Source organism: Drosophila ananassae, chromosome 3L (assembly GCF_017639315.1).
Source record: "Drosophila ananassae strain 14024-0371.13 chromosome 3L, ASM1763931v2, whole genome shotgun sequence".
NCBI classification, from domain to species: Eukaryota; Metazoa; Arthropoda; class Insecta; order Diptera; family Drosophilidae; genus Drosophila; species Drosophila ananassae.
The window spans coordinates 5,573,149-5,596,481 of NC_057929.1; the positions used below are offsets into that span (position 1 = coordinate 5,573,149).

The following is a 23,333-nucleotide window of genomic DNA, read 5'->3' on the forward strand; positions in this document are numbered from 1 at the left end:
TTAAATAAATATAATACTTAATAATAAAATGTTTATATGTTTACTTCAAAGTAAATACATAAGAGAACTTTACAAATACCTAAAAAAAACGACAAAATGATTGCCAATTCCATCACACCCCGACTGCTCCTCATTGGACTTTGTCTTCCCAGCTGACAAAGTCATGTTGTGACTGTCATCGGAGACGAATTTAATAAGCAAACTAGACATTGTCTAAATGAATGTCATAAATAACATACTACGTTCTGGCTGGTGGGGAGGAAGAGCTCCATAACTAACAATCAAGATGACATTTGCTAAGACAGTCTAACCGAAAGGACTTAACTCAATAAAAACGAAATTAAAGCTCAGATAGCGGAAGACAATCACGTGCCAAGCACCAAGTTCCAAGTTCCACAATAGAAATCCCAACTAGCAAAGGGCCAACAATAACAAAAGTTACGACCTCCTTAAACGCAGAGAAAATACGGGTTAAACTAAAGCGAAGGGGCTGTAGCTAATTTATGCACACGTTAAGCGACTCATAACGAGAAACTTAAAAGCCAACTAAGGATTCGCAGAGCTGGTAAATGGTGACATTGGCAGCACCCTAGCCTGGTCCTGCTAGAACCTCCTCCATCCCTGGAGGGGCACTTGAGTGGGCCATGAAAACGGAATTCATTTAAATTTATGAAGCGCGGAATTTCACTCGGAACATCTCAGCGACCAATGGGACAAAGCTGGAATCACTGTTGATGGCCTTACTGCGGTCCTTATTGCTTATGATAAAGTTGTAATTGTAATTGTAATTGTTTTTTACTTCTGAAAACATTCTATTAAATACCTTGAAATAAATGAAAAAATTTCAAAACGATATTTAAGCATAAATTTAGATAAGGAATGGGGGTTCTTCCATCGCTGATCACAAAATGGTACGGTTTTTCCAGATCGGCTGAAAATTGGCAGAGATATGGCTACCGGAAGAGGGCCAACTGGGGAAAACGGGAAACGCATAATTTTTAAAGGGTACCCCTTGAAAAAAATGAAAAAATTTCAAAACGATATTTAAGCATAAATTTAAACGAGGATTGAGGGTTCTTCCATCGCTGATCACAAAATGGTCCGGTTTTTTCAGATCGGCTGAAAATTGGCAGAGATATGGCTACCGTAAGGGGGCCAACTGGGGAAAACGGAAAACGCATCATTTTGTAAGGGGTACCCCTTGAAAAAAATGAAAAAATTTCAAAACGATATTTACGCATAAATTTAGATGAGGAATTGAGGTTCTTCCATCGCTGATCACAAAATGGTACGGTGTTTCCAGATCTGCTGAAAATTGGCAGCGATATGGCTACCGGAAGAGGGCCAACTGGGGAAAACGGAAAACGCATCATTTTGTAAGGGGTACCCCTTAAAAAAAAAGAAAAAAATTCAAAACGATATTTAAGCATGAATTTAGATGAGGAATGGAGGATCTTCCATCGCTGATCACAAAATGGTACGCCTTCTCCAGATCGGCTGAAAATTGGCAGCGATATGGCTACCGGAAGAGGGCCAACTGGGGAAAACGGAAAACGCATCATTTTGTAAGGGGTACCCCTTGATAGACAAATATAAAATAACAAATAGACAAATATATAGACATAGTGAGTATCCCGGATTTCACAAGTTTTTCCAAAAATGTTTTTGATAAGCATTTTAAAAATAATACCATGTTCTGCCGGAGTGAATACCTTTTTGTGTCTAATTAACCTTGTTTTTGTGAGGCTCTTAGTGGCGAGTTGCGTGTTTGCTTGCCGCAGTCGAAAATGCAGCAATGTGGCATGCAACTTGGTTCTGTGGCAGGGCTAATCCCTGGCCGGTGTGCATGACAACTGCGGTGGACTCTGGGTCAGGAATAGGTAGCTCAGGCCCAGACACATGTAAATCACGTTTGCTCCCCGGAGGACCTTCCAGTTGGAGGCACCAAAATGAAAGGCTTTCAAAATGCGGCTGCCACCTGAGCTGGGGATTTTGGCCAACTGCAGAAAAATGCTTTGCAAATAATTTATGTTCTGCTTTGTTTCTGGAATTAGCCAAGAATACTTGTGCATGAAATATTCAAAGTTTATTCTAATCAGAGACATAGGGATTTATTTGTAAATACCCTGGTCTGTAAATAATCCCTATTAATTATTCAAAGAAAATGAATCAATAGCATAACAATGGTTAGAGACATTTATGTTAGCCATGGTCTGAGCAATTACCGGTTTGAGCCGTTTTTATGGACTTGCAATTAGTTGGTAACCGCAGAGTGAACGGAAAAAAGCGAACGACTTCCGGATGCCAAAGTCAAACTTATGTCCAAGTTGTGGGGCCTGAAAGGGAAGTACATGACAGGAGCGGGAATTGCTAGAGCCAAGCCAGGACATAATCAATAAAAAGTCGTCCTGCCAGGCGAGCAGGCAGCACAAATGAACAAAAAAACCAACAACAAAGTACAAAGGACGAACAAGGAAACAAAGCTATAAAAGGCAAAAAAAAATATAAACTTTATTAATGGTTTGGAATGAAAAGTGACTACTAAGACTATTGTGTGTCTTTTTATAATTTAAATTATTTATTTAATTAAAGAATTATTATTATTCTATTAAAAGAAAACTTAACTTTAAGTTGAAATAGTTTTCCCTTTGTTGTCGGTCTAATATACCCCATTGTCAGATCCTGTTTACAGGGCAAGCCATAAAAAACAGAACCACTCTGTCTGTTGAGTTTTATTTGTTGTTTGTTTCATGTTTTTTGTTACTTTCTTCACTGCCAGTCAGTCAGTCCCAGAGCGCTCGCACGGCAGAAATTTCATTTTCGATTTCATTTTCATTTTCACTTGCTATTAATTGGTCGCACTGTGAGGAACTTTCATCGGGAAATGGGACGCTGAATTGTTTTCCACACACATCAAATGAAATGAAATAAATGAAAATACAATATAATAAATATTTGATTAATCAACGTGAAAATAGTGTCTGTCACACGCGGCGTATACGCAACAAGTGATGCCAAGAGGCCGGCACACGATGAGCTTTTGTTTCTTAAATTTTACAACTTAAAGTCTATAGAGTGGCATAGAAAGTTAATGAAAAAAATGCTCACCGGCAAACGATGAGAGATGTGACATCGCAATCGCAATCGCGTCGGCGGCGGAAAAGCGGAAAAGCTCTCCAAGTGCCAGTTGTTTTCTTTCCGCGTCGCAGGCCAAACGTACGCCTCTCATATACTATATAGTATCTCCCCCAGTCCTTTGTGGAGCTTATGAGCGTGTGAATATTGGAAAAAATATTAATGGTCTAACAATCGCTCTATTGATTGTCTCCTTCAATGTTGGATGACGCATAACTACATAGTGTTTTCCCAAATACATATATATTTGATTCGTTCAAGGGTCGTGTGCCTCTGGCATACCTATGTTTGTTAAATTAAACTAATTAGTGTGCCGACCAGGCTGAGCAAGAATATTACGCATACGCCCCCGTGTACCGTATACCGTGTCCCGTGCAAACAAACAAAAATCGCTAATCGTTCGAACTTGGCTCCTGTGTCCTGGGTTCTCTGGCCACCTGAAACCAGTCTAAACCAGTTGTTCAAACGGCCAAGAGCCCGAATAAAAATGCAAAATTATATTATTGTCATTAGCAAAGAAATGAAAAATCACTTAAATCAGTCAGAGCACAAGTATCAGTGTGAGGTGAAGTGCACTCGTAAATTAACAGAAAATGTGCAATAATCTAAATATACAACAAATTTGTTATTACAAAATATTTAACAATTAGTAAAGTCTATAAAAAGTTATGTATTTAAAGAAAAAGGACAATTTTTCCCAAGAAATGGCTTGTGGCTTTTGCTTGACAACAAATTATAAAAATAAAAACTATTAGAAAAATGTGGAACGGCGACATTTTTGTATATATTTTATACAAACACTAAAAAAAAAATCAAAAAGTCAATTTACTTTTTCAGCATTTAGCTTGTTTATCTCCAAACCGGGCTCATGTATCTATATGTATGTATCGGCCATACTCCTCAGATCCTGTATCCTGTATATCCTGCACAGAAACCCCACTCATTCACAATGTACACTGCAAGAAAAAATCACACTTTAGTCGGCATGCATGGTGTAGAGCTCTTAATTATATAAAATATTTAACAAATAGTTTTTTTTTTGCGTGCAACCAAGGTCAAGGGCCGAATATTCTTTTTTGGCAGAACGAGCCCAGGACGTGCCCCTCACAGCACCACCCCCCCTCGCGTGATGAAAATCTAATTTTATAATTTTCGTGGCTCTTTTTTTTTTCTCGTTTTTGGCAAAAGCAGAGAACGCAAAATTTTATTTCATTGGCTTGTTTATTTTTGGCCAGAAAACGAAGAAAATTTTCTTCTTTTCTTTCTAATTTTTTGTATATATATTTTTTTCTTGTGGGTTATTATCTCTCACACTTGTCTTGGCTTCTTGATTGTTTCGTTTGGCATTTGTTGTTTTTCTTTATTTTGATTGCCGGGTGATGTGATGTGTGTGTTCGCGATTGTGGTGGCCATTTAATGATAGACATTATTGCTGTAACTGGGCTCGTAAAAAAAATTAATTATAGTCGCCATCGAGCCACTTGAAAAATGCTGTAAAAATGTTTACGATCCTCGCCTTAGTTGATGGTCTGCGTGATTGACTTTTTGGCCAAAAAGGCTGCTGTTCTGGCCCACTAGCCCACTAGCCAGCGGATGAGAATAATCGAGTGCTGAAGGAATTATGCTTAAGTAATGCATTCTGCCATTTTGCTGATGATTGACTTAAGAAATGCCTATAAAAATAATGACTATTTGGCTTAAAGTTTATTAGCCAATAAAGAATTACGGCAAGCTGTTCGGCCAAGTAGATTCTTTTGTATTTTCATAATTTCAAATTGATTTCCATTGCTGACTTTACAAAATATTTTCAATTGAGTTTTTTGCTTTTTAATGCTTCATTTGAGCCAGCTTGCCAGTTGGTAAGCACTTTTCAATTGGCCCAAGGAGGTCCGCCCACTCCGGCCGGACAGCTGCCGGAATTTATCGCACCGAGGCAATCAATAAGCGACCATAAAACTAATTGCGCCGTGTCTTTAACTAATTAAACTCGCTCAAATACATGCCTATAGAAATCCTACACCCTCACACTCAAAGGATTGTAATTGCCTGGCTTTCTTTTTTTTGTGTTTTGGTCCTCACGTGCCACATAGAGGAACTTGAGCTCGGGTTCGCGTATCCTGTAAGTGACTTGGCTGAGCTAAGTAATTTTGAGCCGGAAACGGGCAATTTCCGCTCGCTGTTACCACACTCACGCCCACTTCCACGCACACACTTCTTGCACACTGTAGGGCATGGCACTTGGCTCCAAAAATGTGCTACCAGTACTAGCTGCCATATTTATTTTGGCCAAGATTTCCAAGTCAGCTAGGCAGCTAAAAAGTACATTTAAGGTTTATCAAGTTGAAATTCTGCAATTAAATTAAAATATGATTAATTGAAACATATTAGAGGGTAATATTTTTCGAGGAATAAGAAGACTTTTGACTAAAAAGTTCTCTTAGAATTTTATATTATTTTTATAAATATTGTGGTAAAGTGGTAATTTTTTTATAAAATCTATTATCGTTTTTAAAGTTCAAGTATAAAAAATATTAAATGTAAAACTATAACACTAAACTCTAACAGTATAGTCATCTAAACTAAGCCCTTAAAAGTTATACAAATTTATTAAACTATAAACCAATTAATTAAAAGCAACCTAATGACCTAAAATCAACTTTGACCTTACAATTAGAGCATAAAAAAAAACAATTTACATTCTCTGTCTAAAAAACAAAAATTATAACCAAAAAATGCGATAAGAAGCCTGATTATAATACAGAATCATCATCATCGTCACTGTTGGCAGTGTGACCCCGCTAAAAGCAAATAAATTGCCGGTCTTTTAAAACAGAAATTAAAATTAATATACCAAAAACAAAAAACAACAAAAGCAAACGAAAAAACTGTCGACTGAAAACTGAAAATTGAAAAGAAAAAAACTGAAAGTTATTCAAATAAAGCCACCAAATCTGATAACAAAGAGAGAGCCGGCAATCAAATACAAAGCTCACCCACAAATACACAGATACACCTACACACTGACACCAGACTCATCCCGAGAGCGGTCAACAATTAGAAAAAGAACAACAAGAGCACCACCACCACCACTACTACAGACCACCACCTACAACCCACCAGCCACCACCCACCGAACCCACCCACCATCGTACCACCACCAAACTCACCATGAATTTAATGTTTCGCAAGAATTTCCGCGAGGGGGCGAGCAAATCGGGAGGTGGCGGCGGTAAGCTTCAATCGAAGGCGAACAGGACGAAGAGGTCGCGGGATATGGGGCTGGTGCAGCAGCCAGAGGAGATCCACTACAGGACTCACCTGTTCTTCTCACCCAACCGACCCGGTTACGATGTGGGCGAAGGTAAATTGTCGTTTGCCTTGCAACACCAACACCAACAGCAACAGCAACACAAGCAGCAGCAGCAACAACAAAGCAAAAGCAAATACAGTATACAATCGAAAGAGTGAACCACCAAAGCTTATATTACTTTGCATTTAATTAAAAAAAAAAATAATTTATAAACAAAAAGATAGTTTAGTATTTTTAATTAAAAAAAAACATTTTTAATCCACTTTATCGATTGTGTACTTTAGACATTTTTGCCTAGCGTCCATTTCAATCATCCACAAACATGGTTCACTTTAAATCCCCCTCTGGCCCTCTCTTTCTCTTTCTTCTCACCTGTGTGTATCCTTCTCTGTCCCCCTTGATTACTTTGATTCCTTTGTAGTCGCTTGGGCCTGGCTCTCAGTTACAGTTACTTGTGCTCCATTAACCTGACATTTGCATTCCAGCCATTTGCAGGGCATTCAATAGAAATGTTTTCATCAATTCCACAAAACAGCCGGCTGACAGGTGGGCCAATTTATAACGGGGGGTAATTGGGGGGGTCCCTATAATTGAGGCTTCAATATTTATGAAGAGAGCAACAGCTTAATACAGGTGTAGTGCCATTATAATTGACATTAATTTATGGCTATGGAAGAAGTATTAACAAGTTTGTTTGAAAGAAATAAGTGCCATAATTAATAATTTAAAATAAGAAGTTGAAAAAGTTTTAAGAATTAAAAAGAAAAAGAAATAATTCGCCCGAGCAGGGACTTGAACCCTGGACCCTTGGATTAAAAGTCCAATGCTCTACCGACTGAGCTACCCGGGCACTTGATAATGCCTCGACTTATTTTCCATCTTAGTACAAAGCAAGCCAGAAAGTATGCCAAGAAAATAGAATTTTAAAAATAGAAAAATGATTAATAATGATGATTAAAATTATGATTCTTAGCTTAATATTATTTTTAAAGAGGGAGAAAAGCAGCAAGCTATATACTGAATTTTTAAAGAAATAATAGTGCATCGCTTCCGCCTTCCAAGCTTTATGAGTACACACATATGTGAGAAAGGACATTTTTGGGGGAGTGTGTGTGTTGGCTAATCTACCAATTTCCAGTTGGCTTGGCTTAAAGGGCACAAAACGCACACAGAAAGCAAAAGCGAAAGCGTATGCAAGTTACTATTTCATTTCCCGTATAACTATATTCCATCCCAAACGCCTGTGGCATTGGCCTTGATTCGGATCCAAAGGACGAAGGAGCTTTCAGCATCATTGGCATATACAGCACAGCCTACTAATTCAAACAACTGATGAATGTGTCTAGTTTAGATATGTTTTTTTAAGAAAAGGACTTGCCTTTACCTGCCTATTTTTGGAAAATCATAGTTATCCTTAGAAAACATTATCCTAAGTCTACTTCGGGGAGTACGAATATTAATCTTTGACCTTTTCTTAAATATATACAAATGTCTCTCTCTACAGAGATCTTCTTTTATACTCTTACATTTTAAGAGATGTGTTAGTAGTTATTTAAATATTTATGAATAAAAAGTTTAATAAAATTAAGACTATTACTATTACTTTTAGAAAAAAATTATAGAACTTTCCGATGGCTTTCTAATCCTCTACATTTAAGCTCTTCTCTTTAAATTTTAAAACCTTAAAGTCTATAAAAATCGACACATCCTTTCAGAACCCCTAATCTCCCAAAAAGTACACCCCACACACAAGCAACCCATGTGTTGTTTGAATTCTTTCGCACATTCATTATTCCTTCTACACCACCAACACCCTCTGATTTGTTGTTTTGTTTGCTGCGTGTGTGCCCGAGTGTGTTTGCGAATGTGTGTGTGTTGTGCATATAAAGTATCGATAGCCTCCAATTGCAGAACGATGTAGCGCCCTGTCAGGCATTCCGAGCACCCCGCTGTCGAGCACCGCCCCCTCCCTGGCCCTGCCCGGCAACCTGCCCTACGAGCTGGACTCACCCCAGCCGCTGGTCGACCGTCGGCCGTCCTTCTCCCTGATGCGATGGAATAGCAACGGCAGCAGCGGACCGGGTACAGAATCCAACAGTGCTAGTAACAGTTTGATCCGCCTGCAACAGCAGCAGCACAACCAGCAACAGCAACAGCAACAGCTACAGCAGCAACAGCAACAGCTACAGCAGCAACAGCAACAGCTATTGGCAACAGCAACAGCAACAACAGCAACAGCAACACTGGGGTACGCTGATGCAACGGTGGCCACGGCAACAACAACATTGCTATCGGCCGCGGCTGCAGCCACGCGGCAAGGTTTGAATCCCCCAACCCCGAGATTCCCATCTGATCCAGAAACTGAAACTGTATCCGATCAGATGCGATCTCAACTATAGTTGTTGTTGTTGCTGCCCAAAAAACGATCAACACTAATGTCATATCGCCAGCCAATTTACACAGAAACACACTAGAACACTCAAGCCCCCCCTTCCCAACCTCAAAACCAGAGATAATCCTTCAAAATCCACCTCCTAATCCCGATCTAATCCTGACTTATCCCCCTGCACGTTGTGTTGTTTTGTGGCTAACCTCCAAAAAAGTTATAAATTTTAACTTCTATGTTGCTGTTGGCAGTTACGCGTTTTCTTTTTTTTAAATCCTTTTCTGATTATTGGTAATACACATTTTTACTATTAAACCGAAAGCTAGAAAAAGTCTCAGACTCGGCGAGCTTAATCCTGGGGAGGGAAAAGACCAAAATGCACTAAAGCTTATGAATGGAAGCGATATCCTGTAACTCCAGCAATGGCCTTTAATCTTTAATCTTACCGAAGGATCTTCAGCAAAGGCTTCTAGCAGCTTCTTTTTCGAAGAGATCATCATGGGAGTGTTGTAATTGTCACCGTCAGATTGCCAAAGCTAATATTTTTAAATATTTTTTTAAATTAATGGCCAATTAATGTTTCTGCTTCGGGTTTTGGGCCAAAACTAATCGAATTTTAAATGTAAATTGCAGTGAACTTTGGTGGTGGTGCCAACTCGGGAGTTACGAGAGCGGAGCCCATATCTCTGGCCACCCTGGACCGGGATTGCTTCATCATTCCGGTGCATAGTGTGGATCGTTTTCTGCCAGCCGGGATACCAGTAAGTATAGTCCAAAATAAAATAATAAAATATTATATATTTTATTGAAAAAAAACCTTAATAGCTGCCCGCTTTAAGCGCCGATGGAAAGGCTACCAGTCCGTTGAGTGTCCTAGAAGTCTCTGATCCTAAACTATGTATTCTGGTCCATTTGATGAGTCCCTTGGAGGCCATTGATCCGGTGATGGAGTCACCATTGGCCCATCCTCTGCTGAAACAACGCTCCATTGCCGCAGAACTACTGACTGAAGTGCAACAGGCCAACACTGCCGTTGGCGGCATGCTCTTGGCCAATATGGAGAAGAGCTGTAAGTTAAATGCTTTAATCATTGCCTCTAAAATTTAATATTTCTCCCTTCCAGCCGAATTTCCCTTTATATCCTACTACCTGATCAATACACTCCAAACGGATCCTTCCAACTTCTACGCCGGCCTGCGCGTCTCCTCCCTGTCGAAGTTCGAGCCAAAGGCCCTCAAGTGAGTGCTCCAATCAGGGCCGGGAATTGCCTATTTATGTACCAATCTTGATTGCAATCCGCTTTCCAGATACACTGCCGCCCACACCCTGGACCTGTACAGCGAGGTGGCTGCCATTTGCCGGCCCCCTCTGGTCCTGCCCTCGAACGAGGCCGGTAGCTTCAAGAAGTCACAGACAGCGGCCACCGGCTATATTATTAGTGTTTTCAAGGTGGGTCCATGTCCGAGTAGAGAAATGAAATAACAAAAGGAGGAGCAGCGCGGAGAAACTGCCCCAGATGTGCAGAAATTTCATAAAAAATTCAATTTTAATTCCGCAGGTTTTTGAGGGCGACGATGGCGAACGATTCGAAAAGAATTGGCTCTACTGGACCGGTGCCCGAATGTTGTACAGGTACACTTTGAGAAAATAATCTTTAAAAACCAGTAGGGAGTTGGAGAATATGGCTTCTCAAATATAATAAAAACTAAATATTAAAGTTTGAGGTTTATTTTGAAAAATTGTTAAATATAAGTAATATTTTTTTGACTAAAAATTACTACCTCTGTATAAGGACAAATCCACTAGATAGGAGAGAAACTTCCTGATTGATATCTTCACCATTTTGCAACGCCATTCCAGGTACCTGCCACGTGCCGCCGGTCTGCGGCGCATCGCCCTGCACAAGAGCACCTCGCAGAAGGGCGACAAGATGTATCTGCTGGTGTGCGAGTGCGCCGATCTGCTCAAGGATATCTCGCTGGCCGCCTTCTTGATTCCGGCACTGCGGGCCAGGCTCTGCGGATACACGGGACTCTACCGACCAATACAGGCCTTTTAGTGACAGATATTAGCTACTGGCAGCTGGCTACTGGCTTTAACTGGCTACATCTACATCTATTTTCTAACTTGTGTATAGTTAATTAATTAAATAGCGAATCTAGGGCTAAGGCTAACACCTAAATGCGAAACAAACACTGCAATGTGAAAAGAAACTGCACCTGTTACGTGATTCTGATTCTATATATATTAACTAGGCATTAACAAATTTTAAAAATCCTCTCTAGTCGAAGTCATTTAAACTTAAGTAGTAGACAATATACTCAAGGTAACTCCATATCGTGTGCTAGATTTTTCTATAAAAATCATATAGAGACAAGCCCAATTAATAGGACCATATCTAGTGTGAGTTGTTAACAAAAAATAAATAAAAAACAGAAACTTCCATTTTAGCCACAAAAACAATAGAGATACAGTGGGAACTAAACATGTATACCTATATTTATTAGATAATAGACCGTGCAGTTGTTAATCACAATTATAAACGCTGAATTTTGCGCTGAAAAGTAGGCTATGAAATCTGCAAACCAAAAGTCAATTCTTAGCATAAAATCAATCAAAATTAAATGATTAGTCTATGGTGCGGGGATGAGATTGCTATGGAATGGGTTTCAATAGTGGGTTGGGGGAATTAGTTAACTTTGCCCAAATCTAACACAAATCTGCCAAACTCAAAGCAAATCTAAGCCTAATTACTTAACAATTTCAATTTTACAAACTAAGCCTAATATTATGTAAGCCAAATAAGATTGTCTTAAATTAATTAATGCTTGGCTTAGGAAATTAACAAATATTATAATTAAATTAAAAAACAATTGTAAATAGTTTATGGACTTTTTAGAGGCACTGCACCCACTCACTCGCCCATCAAACGCCATGTTCTCGTACTTGAAAACTATATAATTTTGCACAATAACAACAGAATCAAATAGTGCTGTGATAATTAAATTAAAGCAGAAAAAAAGCCCCAATAGGATGAAAATATAACAAAAAAATGTTATAAATATCTGGAAGAAACAAAAAATATTATAAAAGCAAGCCATTAAATCACACAGTCAAGGACAATATCATCTAGCTGCCATTCAAATGATTAGCCATCAGCTTATTTTTTCTCTCGAAATTAATTCAATTATTTAGATATAACCTAAAGCAAACAACTCTAAATGCTTATGCTAAGCCTAAGGCCTAAGGAAATTATATTAATTACAGAATGTTTGAAATTTTTGGTCACAATTTAAGCTAAAAGCTTGGAGCAAAAACAAACGTGTTTGGTGCGTTTGGTCTTAACAATAAAGCGTAAAATTAAAAATCCACCCCGGGGGTATTCTTTCAGCCAAAGATATTGTCGAAAATATACGAGCCACGTGATGTTTTCAGTTCCGATTCACGCTTTCGATGGAGTATGTAGGCCTCGTACTCCTGGCTCTGCAATGGGCCCCAATCCGCAGTGGGTTGCAAGGACATTCGTAGTTTCTGGGGATATAAATTTTCCGGTAAAATGTAGTTTTTAAATTGGAGAGAAAATATACTTACACTGGCAAAAGTCTTGCCAGGCTGCTGGTAGATGGTATAAACAGCCCAGAAGGGCAGTTGCAACACCCCCAGAGCCCAGATGCCCCATCCTGCCATGTAGTAGGCCGGTGGATACTGCACTCCGCGGTAGGTAAGAGGTTCATAGCTGAAGAGCATGTAGACCAGGACCAGGAACATCAGGCCAGGGGCAATGATGGCCCAGCAGATGCGCCAATAGAAGCTAGTTTTTATGTTCAGCATGAACTCAATGTCGCTGCAAATCCGCTTGACGCCGTAAATCCAACCAGCTGCCAGGAGCTCAGCAATGGCCAATACCAGGGCTATAAATGTGCAGCCATAAAAGTCCACCAGGTTCAACACGAACTGTCCGCCCGGGGTCATGTACACCAGGCCGCACACGAATCCAATCAAGGAGGCACCCACCGCCAAGAGCCAGTGCGGCAGGTGGGTGAAGCGATCCTTGACCACGTTGATCACACAACTGGCCATGCCAATGTTGGATCCAATTCCCAACACCAAAAGCATGAAGAAGAACAGAACGGAAAACAACTGGGGCAGGTACTTGAACTTGGCAATGGCCTCGGGATACGAGATGAAAGCCAGGCCAGCTCCGCCCTTGACGACTTGGGATATGTCGGTGGTATTTGTCTCGTAGGCCAGGTTACCCAGAATCCCAAAAATGATGCAACCAGCCAGGATCGAGGTCATTGAGTCAATGGATGTTATTATAATTACATCTCTGCAACAAAAACAATGAGATTCTTTCAGGAAATATATAATTTTTTTTACTTACTTGTGGACATTTTTGTGAAAATCATTGAAGGAGGCGTACATCACAAGAGTGCCAAAGCAAATGGCCAAGGAAAAGAACATTTGCGTAATGGCCGCATACCAAACATGGGGACTCAGAAGCTGGGACCACTGAGGCTCCAAGAAGTACACAATTCCCCGCCAAGCTCCTGGCAAGGTAACCGCTCTGATCAGCAGGATAATCATAATCACATACGGGAATAGGGCTAGGAAATACGAAGCCTTTCCAGAACTACGAATTCCGCGGCACAAGATAGTGCCAATGATCAGCCAGGTGGCCATGAGACATAGTACCAAGTCCCAGCTAGGCGTGCCCAGGCCACTCTCCTCCAGAGTTTCCGGTTCCCGCAACACAGTTTGTCTGTAATTGAAGGTTTCTTTTGAAATGGTCTCAGGGGTAAAGAAAAAACTCACGTAAAGAATAGCTCTGCTGAAGAAACTCCTTGGGAAAGAGATGAGTTACTTCCCAGAGAAGATCCAGTGGCCACACAACTGCTACCCCACTCCGCCAAACAGTAAGTCCAGGGCAGGATCTCAGAGAAACTAGCCACCAAATAACGTATAGTCAGGGCCATAATGCAGGCGTAATAGGTGGTGGCCAGAGCAGTCGAATAAACCTGTCCATAAGCTATCCCTATTTAAGAAAGGTTCAGTTTTAACTATCATCTTGTTACTCTAGGAATAGGTTACCCTTCATTATGGGAGCCATATCGAATGCTCTGATGCAGCCACGGCTCGAAAACTGTCCAATGATCACCTCCAGATAGTAAACAGGTCGGCCAATCAACAGGAGCACTATCACATAGGGTATTACGAAGGCTCCACCTCCATTTTCCAGGGCAATGAAGGGAAATCTCCAGACATTTCCCAAACCCACGGACAAGGCGATGCAGGAGAAGAGAAACTCAACGCCTTTGCTCCACTTATCCCTTTGAATCGAGGACTGAGATTCCATTTCCTGAACAATGTCACAGGTCATCGTAAGCTAAGTATTAAATTAAAAATAAATAAATAGAAGGTACATAGAAGCTAGATGTTAACCCACTTCTTCTCCGGCTGAGGTATAAATAACAGCCCTGGTCCCAGAGCCAGATCCTGATTGTTCTGGCCTCGATCCTTGCACGTTGCAGCGTAGTTTCTGATACTCTGCATCATCCATATTTAAGGATTAGGGCTAATTCAAGGTACAAGACAGTGTTTTAATGCAAGCCAGTAGACAAAACAAAAGCTCAGAAGCAAAGTAACATAGAATAAGAATAAAATATACTAGTTTTTCTTTAAAACTAAAGATACATAGACAAATATACCCTAATCCATAGAACCAAGTCGACGATATGTGTCCTGGCACCTTACCTTATAAACTATCCTTATATCCCAATCGCAATTTTTACATAAAATATTACATCCATGTGGCTATGAATTTTATTTCCCATTAAATTCAAAACAAATCTGCTTACGACAATTAATTATAAAACGATTTCTTGGGCTATCTCCACATTTCATAATTTATGATTCTTGCTGCTGTTGGCTGATAGGAAAAATTGCAATCGTTAAAGTTCAACGCGTCCATTAATCACCGAAACTGAAATGTATTGAATATTCCAGAGTTCCAGAACCAATGTGCATCCAACAATTTATGGAATTGTCTGAAGAATCGTCTGGAGAATCTCTCTTATCGGGTTGCTTGGCAGACTACGGCGTAGTGTTAACAAAAGAAATTCGTCAACCAAATTCTAACGACTAAACTCAAGGTGTTGACACAAGATTTAGATGCCCCTTTTTTGGGGGGATTTCATTATCAAAATATGCTCCTCTTATCATGATGCTATAAACATGTGTAGCATGCTTTAACACTTAATGGGTCTAATTTTGAGAGGAGACTTTATCTCCTGCACTTATTTAAACTGCAACCAGCACCACACAAATTTAAATTTTTTTTATGAGATTTTTTTTGGAACAAATTATACTACCGTGGAGTACTGCCAAAGGGTGCCGTGCTTTCTTTCCAAGTAGAACCGTCTTTAACAAGCTGCGTAATGCGACTAACTGGCGCATCGAAGATGATCCGCCAGGAAACCTACGAGATACAGTTGAGCTTTTTAATATATTTTTTTTGCCGATCCATAGCAGCATCTGGTAAACATCCGATATCACATGTTATTATTAGGTGAAAGATAAGGCGAAAAGTTGTCAATATTTTTATGCAAAAATAACTCGTCAAATTTTAAAATAGAAAACAAGTTGCAGAAAGCCATCTCCGTCATAATCAAGGCCGTAAAAATTAAGCCGCTCTGCCCTCAAAATGTAAATCATTTAAATTAACTGTTCTAGTTTATGGACTGGCGATCGAACCGATGACCGGCCAATCTTTCGATTCATCTAGCCGCATTAAAAAAGCAAACCAACCAGATCTGGTTTAAGTACTTGTACTCTACAACATGGGGTCACAACATATGCGAGTTGGCCAACTAGTATCACAATAAATTTTGGTTAGTTTTGCCTAAACATTTCCTAATCAGAGTTTGTTAGTCAGTGGTGGTGATGATGGTGTCGGTGTCTGAGTTGATGCTGATGCGGATCATGATGATTATGTTGCTGCTGAGAAGTAGGAACATGTTGCGGACGATGATGACGGGCTTCTTGGTGATGTGGACTGCCCGGGGAGCGTCGATGACGGTGTTCATGTTGCTGTTCTTGTAGGTGGTGCAGTGGATCAAAGATGCGTCTTCCATGCGATTGGGACATCGACCGATGACGTCGCTGTTGCGATTGTTGCTGCTGCTGCTGCTGGGGCCGCATCCTCTGTTGAACTGTAGAGTCGCCTTGCATAGGAGCCTCCTCTGAATCTTTAATTTCGGTCACTGCATCACCAACACAACAATAGTCACTACACTCGTCAGCTGGCACTACTTCGAAGAAACGCTGACCATTATTACCAATGATAATCTTTGAGTACTTATGACTGCAAAAAAAAGAAATCTTATTGTGGTTGCTCTTATTTAAAAATAAATTGGTGAAAAAGTTCGCTGAATTTGCCATTACTTACTCAATAATTTTGAAAATGAACTCCAGATGTCTGAAGTGTCTAAATCGTCTTTAAAAATGAAGAAGCTCATTGCTAGCCACGTTTTCCGGATCGGGTCCTAGCATAATGGTGTATCTGACGGGACACGTTCAGAGAGTAATAGCAAATTAGCGAACCTTTTTTTTTTAAATAAATATAACTTTATACACTTATCCCCATTAAATCTATATACAATCTATTAAATAAAAATCATTTTACCCCGATTCCCAACTTACATGGTCCGCTTCAAATTAACTATCTCCGCCTGCATGGCAGCATTTCGTTCATCCTGTTTGGCCCGCAACATCGTATTCCTTGAATTTTGCTCCTCCAGCAGCTTGATAATGTGCTCTTGTCGTCTAACCTCCTTCTGCTTGAATGTGAGGGTTCCGAACAGATTACGGAACTCTTCGTCTTTCGAGGCCAGCTCGTTACTCACCTGGAAAGAGAAATTGGTATAAGAATAAGAATGGCTACCGAATCCGGCACCTGGACCTGTTTAAGCAGCGTATCTTTTTCGTTAGCTTGGTAGTACATTTTGTTTATTTTGTTTTGGCTTTCCTTCTCGTTCTCCTGAAGATTATTGATGAGTTCGCTCCGCATGGACAGCATTTTCTGATCCCGACCGGCCTGCTCGCGCAACTTCTCCAAGTCCTTCCGCAACTGCTCCTCGATTCGGGCCTGGGTCATCAGTTTCGCATCAGAATTTCTCAGCTGCTCCCGGAGCTCACTAAGAATGGGTAGATCATACATTTTAGAATAAATTAATGTAATGTAATCTATTAATTCAAACTTACTTGACTTGAACAGCGACAGTCTGGTACTTGCAGTTCAATTCCTCAAACTCGGCGAGCTGCTTCACAGCAGAGCTCACTTGCTTTTGCATCATGTTCCGGTGGTGTTCGAAATTCTGGAGCTTCAACTTAAGGTCAGCGATGATCAAATCCTTCTCTCCCATACTCTTGTCGTCCAGAGGATCTGGACGCTTTTGGAGATTGACAATGAACTCCCGAGCCTCTTTAAGCTCATCTTCCAGGTAAGAGATCTTCTCCTCGTTTTTCGTAACTGACTTGTGGGCACGTTCTAATCCCAAATCAGCATCCTCCAGACGCTTACGAATCCGGTTGTTGCTAACAAACATGTATATTATTTTTTTTATCAATTAAGAAAGGATATTGTTTACTTACACAGTATTAAGGTCATCGAGTTCTGACCGCAATTTTGAAATAGTGTTGCTCTCACTCTTCAGATCGTCATTCTTCTCGGCCAATTCAATATTCAACTCTCCAACCAGTTCCTCGCTGCGTCGCAATGACTTTTTCAATTCCAGGACACAATGATCCCGAACAGCAAGCTCCGCCGCCATCTTGGCCTCGAGCTCGTCCTTCTGCTGGTTCATCAGTTCGATATGCTCCTTCTTCAGATCAAAGTATCGAGTCTCCATGTTCGTCTTTTGAACCCGCAAGTCGTTGATTTCGCGGTATAACAGACTGTTGGAGGACTCGTCTCTTACGCCTTTTGTACGGCACAACTCATCGATCTCTTCGATTATGCCGTTTATTTTACGGTTCTGGGGACAGGAAAGAATTTAGAGGATCAGTGCATCCTGGAAAGAAGACGATGACCTACCACGGCGTTCTTAAGCTGGGCGCGTAGCTGTTCGCGCTTCTCCTGTGCCTCCTGGTCGGACTTGGCATGTTGAATAAGGGGCATGAAATCATAGAACATCATGAAACCCGTATCGACAATGTAACGACAGCGATTCTTCAAGTCATTTACACTTTCAGTGGCTAAAGTTGGGAGGTCATTAAGAATTTATAAAAGAAAATTACTATTTCTAGAACTAACGTATATTCCTGGGTAGGCGCAGCATATCGTCCTCGTGCATTATCAACTTGCACTCGTCGTTGACCACCATGGCCACAAACTTGTACACTCCCTTGAGCTCCTTGGCCAGACTACCCAACGATCGGATTTTGGCCATAAACTCCGACTGCATATTCTCCAACTTCTTCTGTTGGACATCGACAACTCGGATTTTGTTCATCTCCAAAATGCGATGATGGCCGCGATCGGGCTTGACGTCAGTCTTCTTTTTTCGGATTTTTAGGGGATTGGCGCTTACTAAACATATACAGGACATGCATTTAGTATCCAAGGATATAGTAGCTTCATCTACTACTTACTGCTCCTTGGCGGAATGACATTCTTTGCAGCAGGACGTGGTGTTTCCGACAGATCTAACCGCATTCGCTTATTTACAGTCTTGCAGTCCTTCTTGTCATTTATGTTGACGTCCACAGAGCTGGCTTCTTTATCCTTATTGTTTGGTTTGTCGCCATCCTCTCCCACAAGCGCCTTCCGCTTCGGTCTGGCTTTCTCCTCCAAATGGCTGGGCAGAGAACAGATACTGACCCGATCGGTGGAAGTGCCCCGTATGGAGCGGGCTGGCGAAGTGGCTCTTGAGGTCTTAACGCCCGGGACTCTACGGGTCGGAATACGACTGTGCGATCGTGGATGCAATGCAGGCAGGCCCTGCGGATAGCAAGGTTCAGGTTTTCCAAATCCTCCAGGACGGGTTGGGGCATTGGTCTAAGAATGGAAACTAGTTCTGCAGGGCACGTTGCGATATCATAAATGGAAGTGTTACTCACCCATGCGATGGTCTGTTTCTGTGGCTTCTCAGCCAACTTCTCAGCACGCAGCCTGGAGGCTCGGTTGTCTAGATACCGAAATCCCGAAACAATGAACAAAAAATAATTTTTATTTTTAAATATAAACTCACCCCGAACATTTGCAGAACCGTTTGGTAAAGAAGACATGATAGCTTTTCCAAATAATTATTTTTTGAAAATTGCGCGTTGTTAACGGTATAGTTTTGTTTTTTATTTTTTAATGCGAAATACTATTTTAAATTTCGAATAAATTCACTGAGCAAATATATTTCTCCTGGGAATAGTTCAAAAAACTGCCTGTATGCTTCTACTACTGTACAAATACTGAGGGTTCTACAGCTCGACAGTCTAGCACCATGACAGAATATTGTCATGGATTACTTGATCCGGCATTTTTTTTGCTCATTGTTTAGAACGAGCTAATGACAACAAATGGGAATAATATCAACAAATGCGAAGCCTCCACCAAGGAGGAAGCCATGCTAAATGTGGGGGCCAAAGTAGAGCAATGGTTCTCTCCGCAGTGCTCTCCATGAGCCACTCACCCTTCCAGTCGTCGGGGCACGAAATGATGCACATCGTCTGTCCAATAATCGGGCTAGTTACAATTTGCATTCAGTTGCGGTTCGAGTGCCCTCCGAGTAGGAGGTTTCCCATCTAAATAATTCCGTTTCTAACATCGAGAGCTAAATGGCCCATCAATACTAAGCTGTACAAGTGCCAAAAAGTATCGAAAATATATTTAATCCTCCCTACAGATACTATCCCTTAGTAAGTGATTAAGAGTGGAAGTAATAAGTCTATATCTTTATATTAGAAAGTAAAAAAGAAACCCTAAAAGTGCCATTAATGATGAAATCTAGGGAAATCGTTATTTTTTCACCCTTTGTGGCTGCTATTTGCTTTGGGCAGACGGCGCGTTTTTCAATTGAATTTAATCAGTGACGTAGTCGGTCTTTATAGTACATATACTATAATAATACGTGATACGATCCATTTTTCAAGGGGTAAACAACATCGAGTTCCGCATGGCAATTGGATTAATGTGATTCGGTTCTCAAAGGAAATGGAAAGTGTCTGCTTAAAAATAGACATACTATATGTATATGCAAGTGCCATGAATTCGATATCGCTTGGAGCTCTCTAATTGAAGGCTGCACTTAGTATTTCAAGTTCATTTCAGTAGTGCTGGAACTAGGTCCCATTGGCTGCCATTGACATTTGATACGAAGGCGGATAATTAAGACAATTAAGAGCCTGGAAAATAAAATACCAGAAATAGTTTTGCGCAGCATAACATGTCTCCCATTTCCATTCCAGCAGCTCTTCAGAATGCATGCCCTGGAGGTCCTTATTTTCATCGTGTCCTTGGCCAGGATCGAGGCTTGTAATCGAGCACCGTCAGGAACCACAGCAGCCAAGTCACCGGTGGACGAGAACTATGTCTTATCCGTAGGCGGAAATGCCCAGAGTTATGTGCCTGGACAGAAATACAATGGTGAGTAGGGTCTTTTCAACAGAAATCTATTAAAGGAGTAACCTTAATAAGTCCTTAAAACCAGTTACCCTTAGTGCCTTTGGCGGCCTGTCGTTTGTGAGCTTTATGTTGGCCCTGGACTTGGAAACTGGAGACAGCGAGGCCGATCTGAATGCCGTGGGCTTCTGGGAAATAAGCGATCTGGCCGAGACTCGATTCAGTCCAAGGTGCGCCAATCTGGTCGAGAACACAAACACGAATATAAAAACCCGGGTGGATGTGGTTTGGGTAGCTCCTACCATGCCAGGACAAGGATGCGTCCTGCTAAGAGCCACAGTACTACAGCATCGGGATGTGTGGTTCATGGACGATGGTTTCCTGACCAAAAGGATGTGCGAGGAGGAGGTGGACGACATTGACACTCAGCCCAGCATCATGGATCCTTGCTGTGCCTGTGATGAAGCCAAATATGAGGTAAGAATTCTTGCATCCTAAAGAGAAACAACTTATCATGTCCAAATTTTCCTATTTAAAGCTCACCTTTGAGGGCAAGTGGTCGCGGCACACACATCCCAAGGATTTTCCGGCCAACAGCTGGCGTACCAGGTTCAGCGACATCATCGGGGCATCCCACACCATAGACTACAGGTTCTGGCAGTATGGAGAGTTGGCCAGTGAGGGATTACGGGAGGTGGCTGAACATGGCTCTACCCGCACCCTGGAGAGTGAACTGAAGGATCAGAGTGAACACATCCGGACAATCATCAAGGCCCGGGGCATAGCTTATCCGAATGTTACGGGAAAGACGTTCGCTGTTTTCCGAGTAGACTCCAGTCACCATCTGATATCGCTGGTCTCCATGGTGGATCCGTCGCCGGACTGGATAGTGGGTGTCTCTGGCCTGGAGTTGTGTCTGCCCAACTGTTCCTGGGTGGAGAACAAGGTGCACAATCTCTATCCCTGGGATGCGGGCACAGATAGTGGGCCTTCTTACATGGTTAGTATTTGTGGCTACTCTTTGGAGAAAGATTTCAAACTAAAAGGATGTATGTTGACAGTCCGCAGATCAGCCACAAGTACCTCCAGATGTTATCCGCCGCATCAAGTCCAACTATCCCAATGATCTTCGCTCACCCTTCTACGATCCCACTGGCGCCCAGATGAAGCCCCTGGCCACCTTGCACATCAATCGGCGACGCCTGTACGAAAAGAATTGCGAATCAACGGATTGTAAGGATATTATAGCTCCATACCATACCACATTTTATAAGATTCCGATTTCCAGCGGAACAACTACCGCCAGAATGCGCCACCGAGGCGTGGTCCAAGTGGGATGAGTGCACTACCAAGTGCGGACCCGGAAAGCAGTATAGAACTCGTGAATTCAAAAATCCCGTGCTGGCTTCGGTGAGTAGAGGTTTTAAGCCATTTCAGTTATCGTTATTATTATCCTTTTTTTTAGCGCCATCGTTGCAACAATGCCCTCCGCGAGGAGAAGAACTGTGTGGGTCGCAAGTGCGCCAGTTTTAATGAGGAAGAAGCCGAGGCGCAACAGGAAACCGGAGGAACTCCTCCGGGTGGCTACGATGATCCGCAATGTGGCCTTTCCGAATGGAGCGAATGGTCCTCTTGCACAGTGACCTGTGGAACCGGTGAGATGACCCGATCCCGCCATTATCTCAACAAGAAGGCCAAAAAGAAGTGCCAGAAGGCGAGCAAAGTGCGTCTTCAGGAGACAAAGATCTGCGAGGCAATGGAGTGTGGTGGTGACATCGAGAACGGTGCTGACGGAGGGAATCCGGAAGAAGAACAAGCTGGTGGCGAAAATGGTGGCTCTGCTGAGAAGCGTTCGATTTTCCGGAATTTTGAAAGCTACAGCCAGCACCGAGAGGACTACATCCCGCCTGTTTGTGGAGTGACTCCATGGTCTGATTTCTCACCCTGTTCGGCTCCTTGTGGAGGACATGGAAAGCGCCAACGTATTCGCAAGGTCTGGAATAACAACCAGGTCTACGGGGTCCAAGATCCCAACTATGATGGTCCCGATCCCTGTCGGCACATCAAGTTGCAGGAGGAGGTGAACTGCACGAATCCCAGCTGCGATACCATCGTGCCTGGTTTCTGCTACGATCAGCTGATGGACAGTCCCTGCCGGGACAGCGATGTGGTAAACTTCTGGTACTACGACCACGTGAGCGACCAGTGTGCCATCTACTGGTCGGATCGGTGCGACACCAACCGCAACAAGTTCAAGTCGAAGGAGGAGTGCGAGGACACATGTCGGGTGCCGCGGCACAAGCAGGAGCTCCAGCACGATGGCCGTCCTCCAATAGATTGCCTGGTCTCCGAGTGGATGGCCCACATGTGCAATGCCACCTGCGGCGATGGTTACCAGTTGCGAACGCGTCGTGTCCTAAGAACTCCCAAGTACGGCGGTCGATCGTGTCCCAAGCATTTGGTGCGTCTGGACCGCTGCTATCAGAGATGCGATGACATGTACTCCATAAGCAGTCGGGGATTCGGTGAGCGAAGGCACGTGGTAAAGGTCCATCCCATGCCCGAGCGGGATGAGTGCCGCTACTCGGAGTGGTCCGCCTGGACGCCGTGCACCGCCACTTGTGGCGACAATGCTGTGCGCCAGCGAACCCGCACCCTCCTCAACACGGACATGAGCTTCAAGTGCAAGGATCGGGTTCGAATGGAGAAGTGTGTGATGATGCCCTGCCTGCTGACCAGCAACGACGATCCCGACAGGTGGTGACAGTTTCCTTAGCTGTAATGAGTATTAATTGTATCCCAATTATGTAATCATATCGAAAAAATAAATCTATCAAATACTCTGGATTATTTCAAAGACGATTTTGCGATTTGAGGATGTAAAATTA

At 42.1% G+C, this 23,333-nt stretch overlaps 4 protein-coding genes and 1 non-coding gene across 24 annotated transcripts in view; 2 read left to right on the forward strand and 3 right to left on the reverse strand.

The window, feature by feature from the left end:
- The window catches only part of LOC6495684 (probable global transcription activator SNF2L2), a 31,199-nt gene extending 18,997 nt beyond the window's left edge, over positions 1-12,202 (forward strand). For 3 of the 9 annotated variants that reach the window (XM_014907966.3, XM_032450099.2, XM_014907967.3), the window contains 6 exons: positions 9,465-9,592; positions 9,657-9,900; positions 9,955-10,069; positions 10,139-10,280; positions 10,390-10,463; positions 10,692-12,202. In XM_014907966.3, coding sequence (XP_014763452.1) covers positions 9,465-9,592; positions 9,657-9,900; positions 9,955-10,069; positions 10,139-10,280; positions 10,390-10,463; positions 10,692-10,890 — 902 coding nt within the window. In that variant the 3' untranslated portion in view covers positions 10,891-12,202. Of the gene's footprint in view, positions 1-3,159; positions 4,016-4,412; positions 6,497-8,356; positions 8,765-9,464; positions 9,593-9,656; positions 9,901-9,954; positions 10,070-10,138; positions 10,281-10,389; positions 10,464-10,691 lie in introns of those variants that run through there. The other 6 variants (XM_032450097.2, XM_001959340.4, XM_014907965.3 and 3 more) reach the window with 6 other exon arrangements.
- Positions 7,223-7,295, reverse strand: Trnak-uuu. The gene has a single exon. It is a non-coding gene; the product is annotated as a tRNA-Lys (tRNA).
- On the reverse strand, positions 11,992-15,318 carry LOC6494932 (sodium-dependent nutrient amino acid transporter 1). Of its 3 annotated transcripts, none has more exons than XM_044715174.1 (7): positions 15,203-15,318; positions 14,278-14,378; positions 13,923-14,217; positions 13,647-13,866; positions 13,216-13,593; positions 12,423-13,161; positions 11,992-12,362 (listed from the first exon to the last, which is right to left on the reverse strand). In XM_044715174.1, the coding sequence occupies exons 1-7, from the start codon at positions 15,285-15,287 to the stop codon at positions 12,219-12,221; spliced, it is 1,962 nt and encodes a 653-aa protein (XP_044571109.1). In that variant the 5' UTR covers positions 15,288-15,318; the 3' UTR covers positions 11,992-12,218. The 3 variants fall into 3 exon arrangements, with proteins under 3 accessions (XP_044571109.1, XP_001959377.1, XP_044571110.1); XM_001959341.3 differs by having other exon boundaries at positions 14,278-14,406; positions 15,203-15,287; XM_044715175.1 differs by lacking the exon at positions 15,203-15,318 and adding an exon at positions 14,586-15,184.
- Positions 15,319-15,642: 324 nt separating this feature from the next.
- LOC6494931 (putative leucine-rich repeat-containing protein DDB_G0290503) lies at positions 15,643-19,306 on the reverse strand. Of its 9 annotated transcripts, XR_001408703.3 has the most exons (11): positions 19,082-19,306; positions 18,951-19,018; positions 18,483-18,888; positions 18,145-18,420; positions 17,926-18,086; positions 17,484-17,866; positions 17,094-17,426; positions 16,786-17,026; positions 16,533-16,735; positions 16,279-16,392; positions 16,162-16,194 (listed from the first exon to the last, which is right to left on the reverse strand). XR_001408703.3 is itself a non-coding variant. In XM_014907591.3 (10 exons), the coding sequence occupies exons 1-10, from the start codon at positions 19,116-19,118 to the stop codon at positions 15,762-15,764; spliced, it is 2,469 nt and encodes an 822-aa protein (XP_014763077.1). In that variant the 5' UTR covers positions 19,119-19,305; the 3' UTR covers positions 15,643-15,761. The 9 variants fall into 9 exon arrangements, 8 of the variants coding, with proteins under 8 accessions (XP_014763077.1, XP_014763075.1, XP_014763076.1 ...); XM_014907591.3 differs by lacking the exon at positions 16,279-16,392 and having other exon boundaries at positions 15,643-16,194; positions 16,858-17,026; positions 19,082-19,305; XM_014907589.3 differs by lacking the exon at positions 16,279-16,392 and having other exon boundaries at positions 15,643-16,194; positions 16,533-16,669; positions 16,792-17,026; positions 19,082-19,305.
- A 266-nt stretch (positions 19,307-19,572) lies between these two features.
- On the forward strand, positions 19,573-23,302 carry LOC6495685 (spondin-1). 2 transcript variants are annotated; one of them, XM_014907969.3, is made up of 7 exons: positions 19,573-19,742; positions 20,292-20,469; positions 20,534-20,922; positions 20,984-21,445; positions 21,507-21,678; positions 21,734-21,855; positions 21,911-23,302. In XM_014907969.3, the coding sequence occupies exons 2-7, from the start codon at positions 20,304-20,306 to the stop codon at positions 23,207-23,209; spliced, it is 2,610 nt and encodes an 869-aa protein (XP_014763455.1). In that variant the 5' UTR covers positions 19,573-19,742; positions 20,292-20,303; the 3' UTR covers positions 23,210-23,302. The 2 variants fall into 2 exon arrangements, with proteins under 2 accessions (XP_014763455.1, XP_001959379.1); XM_001959343.4 differs by having other exon boundaries at positions 20,295-20,469.
- The last annotated feature ends 31 nt before the right edge of the window (positions 23,303-23,333 follow it).

What these genes read in the sequence shown, in the direction of transcription:
- LOC6495685 (XM_014907969.3), top strand. Translation starts at nt 20,304, where the DNA reads ATGCATGCCCTGGAGGTCCTTATTTTCATCGTGTCCTTGGCCAGGATC. An exon ending in GCCTGGACAGAAATACAATG is followed by an intron (nt 20,470 to 20,533) that starts GTGAGTAGGGTC and finishes CCTTAAAACCAG; the next exon opens with TTACCCTTAGTGCCTTTGGC. An exon ending in ATAGTGGGCCTTCTTACATG is followed by an intron (nt 21,446 to 21,506) that starts GTTAGTATTTGT and finishes GTATGTTGACAG; the next exon opens with TCCGCAGATCAGCCACAAGT.
- LOC6494931 (XM_001959342.4), bottom strand. Translation starts at nt 19,118, where the DNA reads ATGTCTTCTTTACCAAACGGTTCTGCAAATGTTCGGG. An exon ending in CGGTTCTGCAAATGTTCGGG is followed by an intron (nt 19,019 to 19,081) that starts GTGAGTTTATAT and finishes TTCGGTATCTAG; the next exon opens with ACAACCGAGCCTCCAGGCTG. An exon ending in ACTGTCGCTGTTCAAGTCAA is followed by an intron (nt 17,027 to 17,093) that starts GTAAGTTTGAAT and finishes ACCCATTCTTAG; the next exon opens with TGAGCTCCGGGAGCAGCTGA.
- LOC6494932 (XM_044715174.1), bottom strand. Translation starts at nt 15,287, where the DNA reads ATGCGCCAGTTAGTCGCATTACGCAGCTTGTTAAAGACGGTTCTACTT. An exon ending in CCCTTTGGCAGTACTCCACG is followed by an intron (nt 14,379 to 15,202) that starts GTAGTATAATTT and finishes TGGATGATGCAG; the next exon opens with AGTATCAGAAACTACGCTGC. An exon ending in TATGGCTCCCATAATGAAGG is followed by an intron (nt 13,867 to 13,922) that starts GTAACCTATTCC and finishes TTTCTTAAATAG; the next exon opens with GGATAGCTTATGGACAGGTT.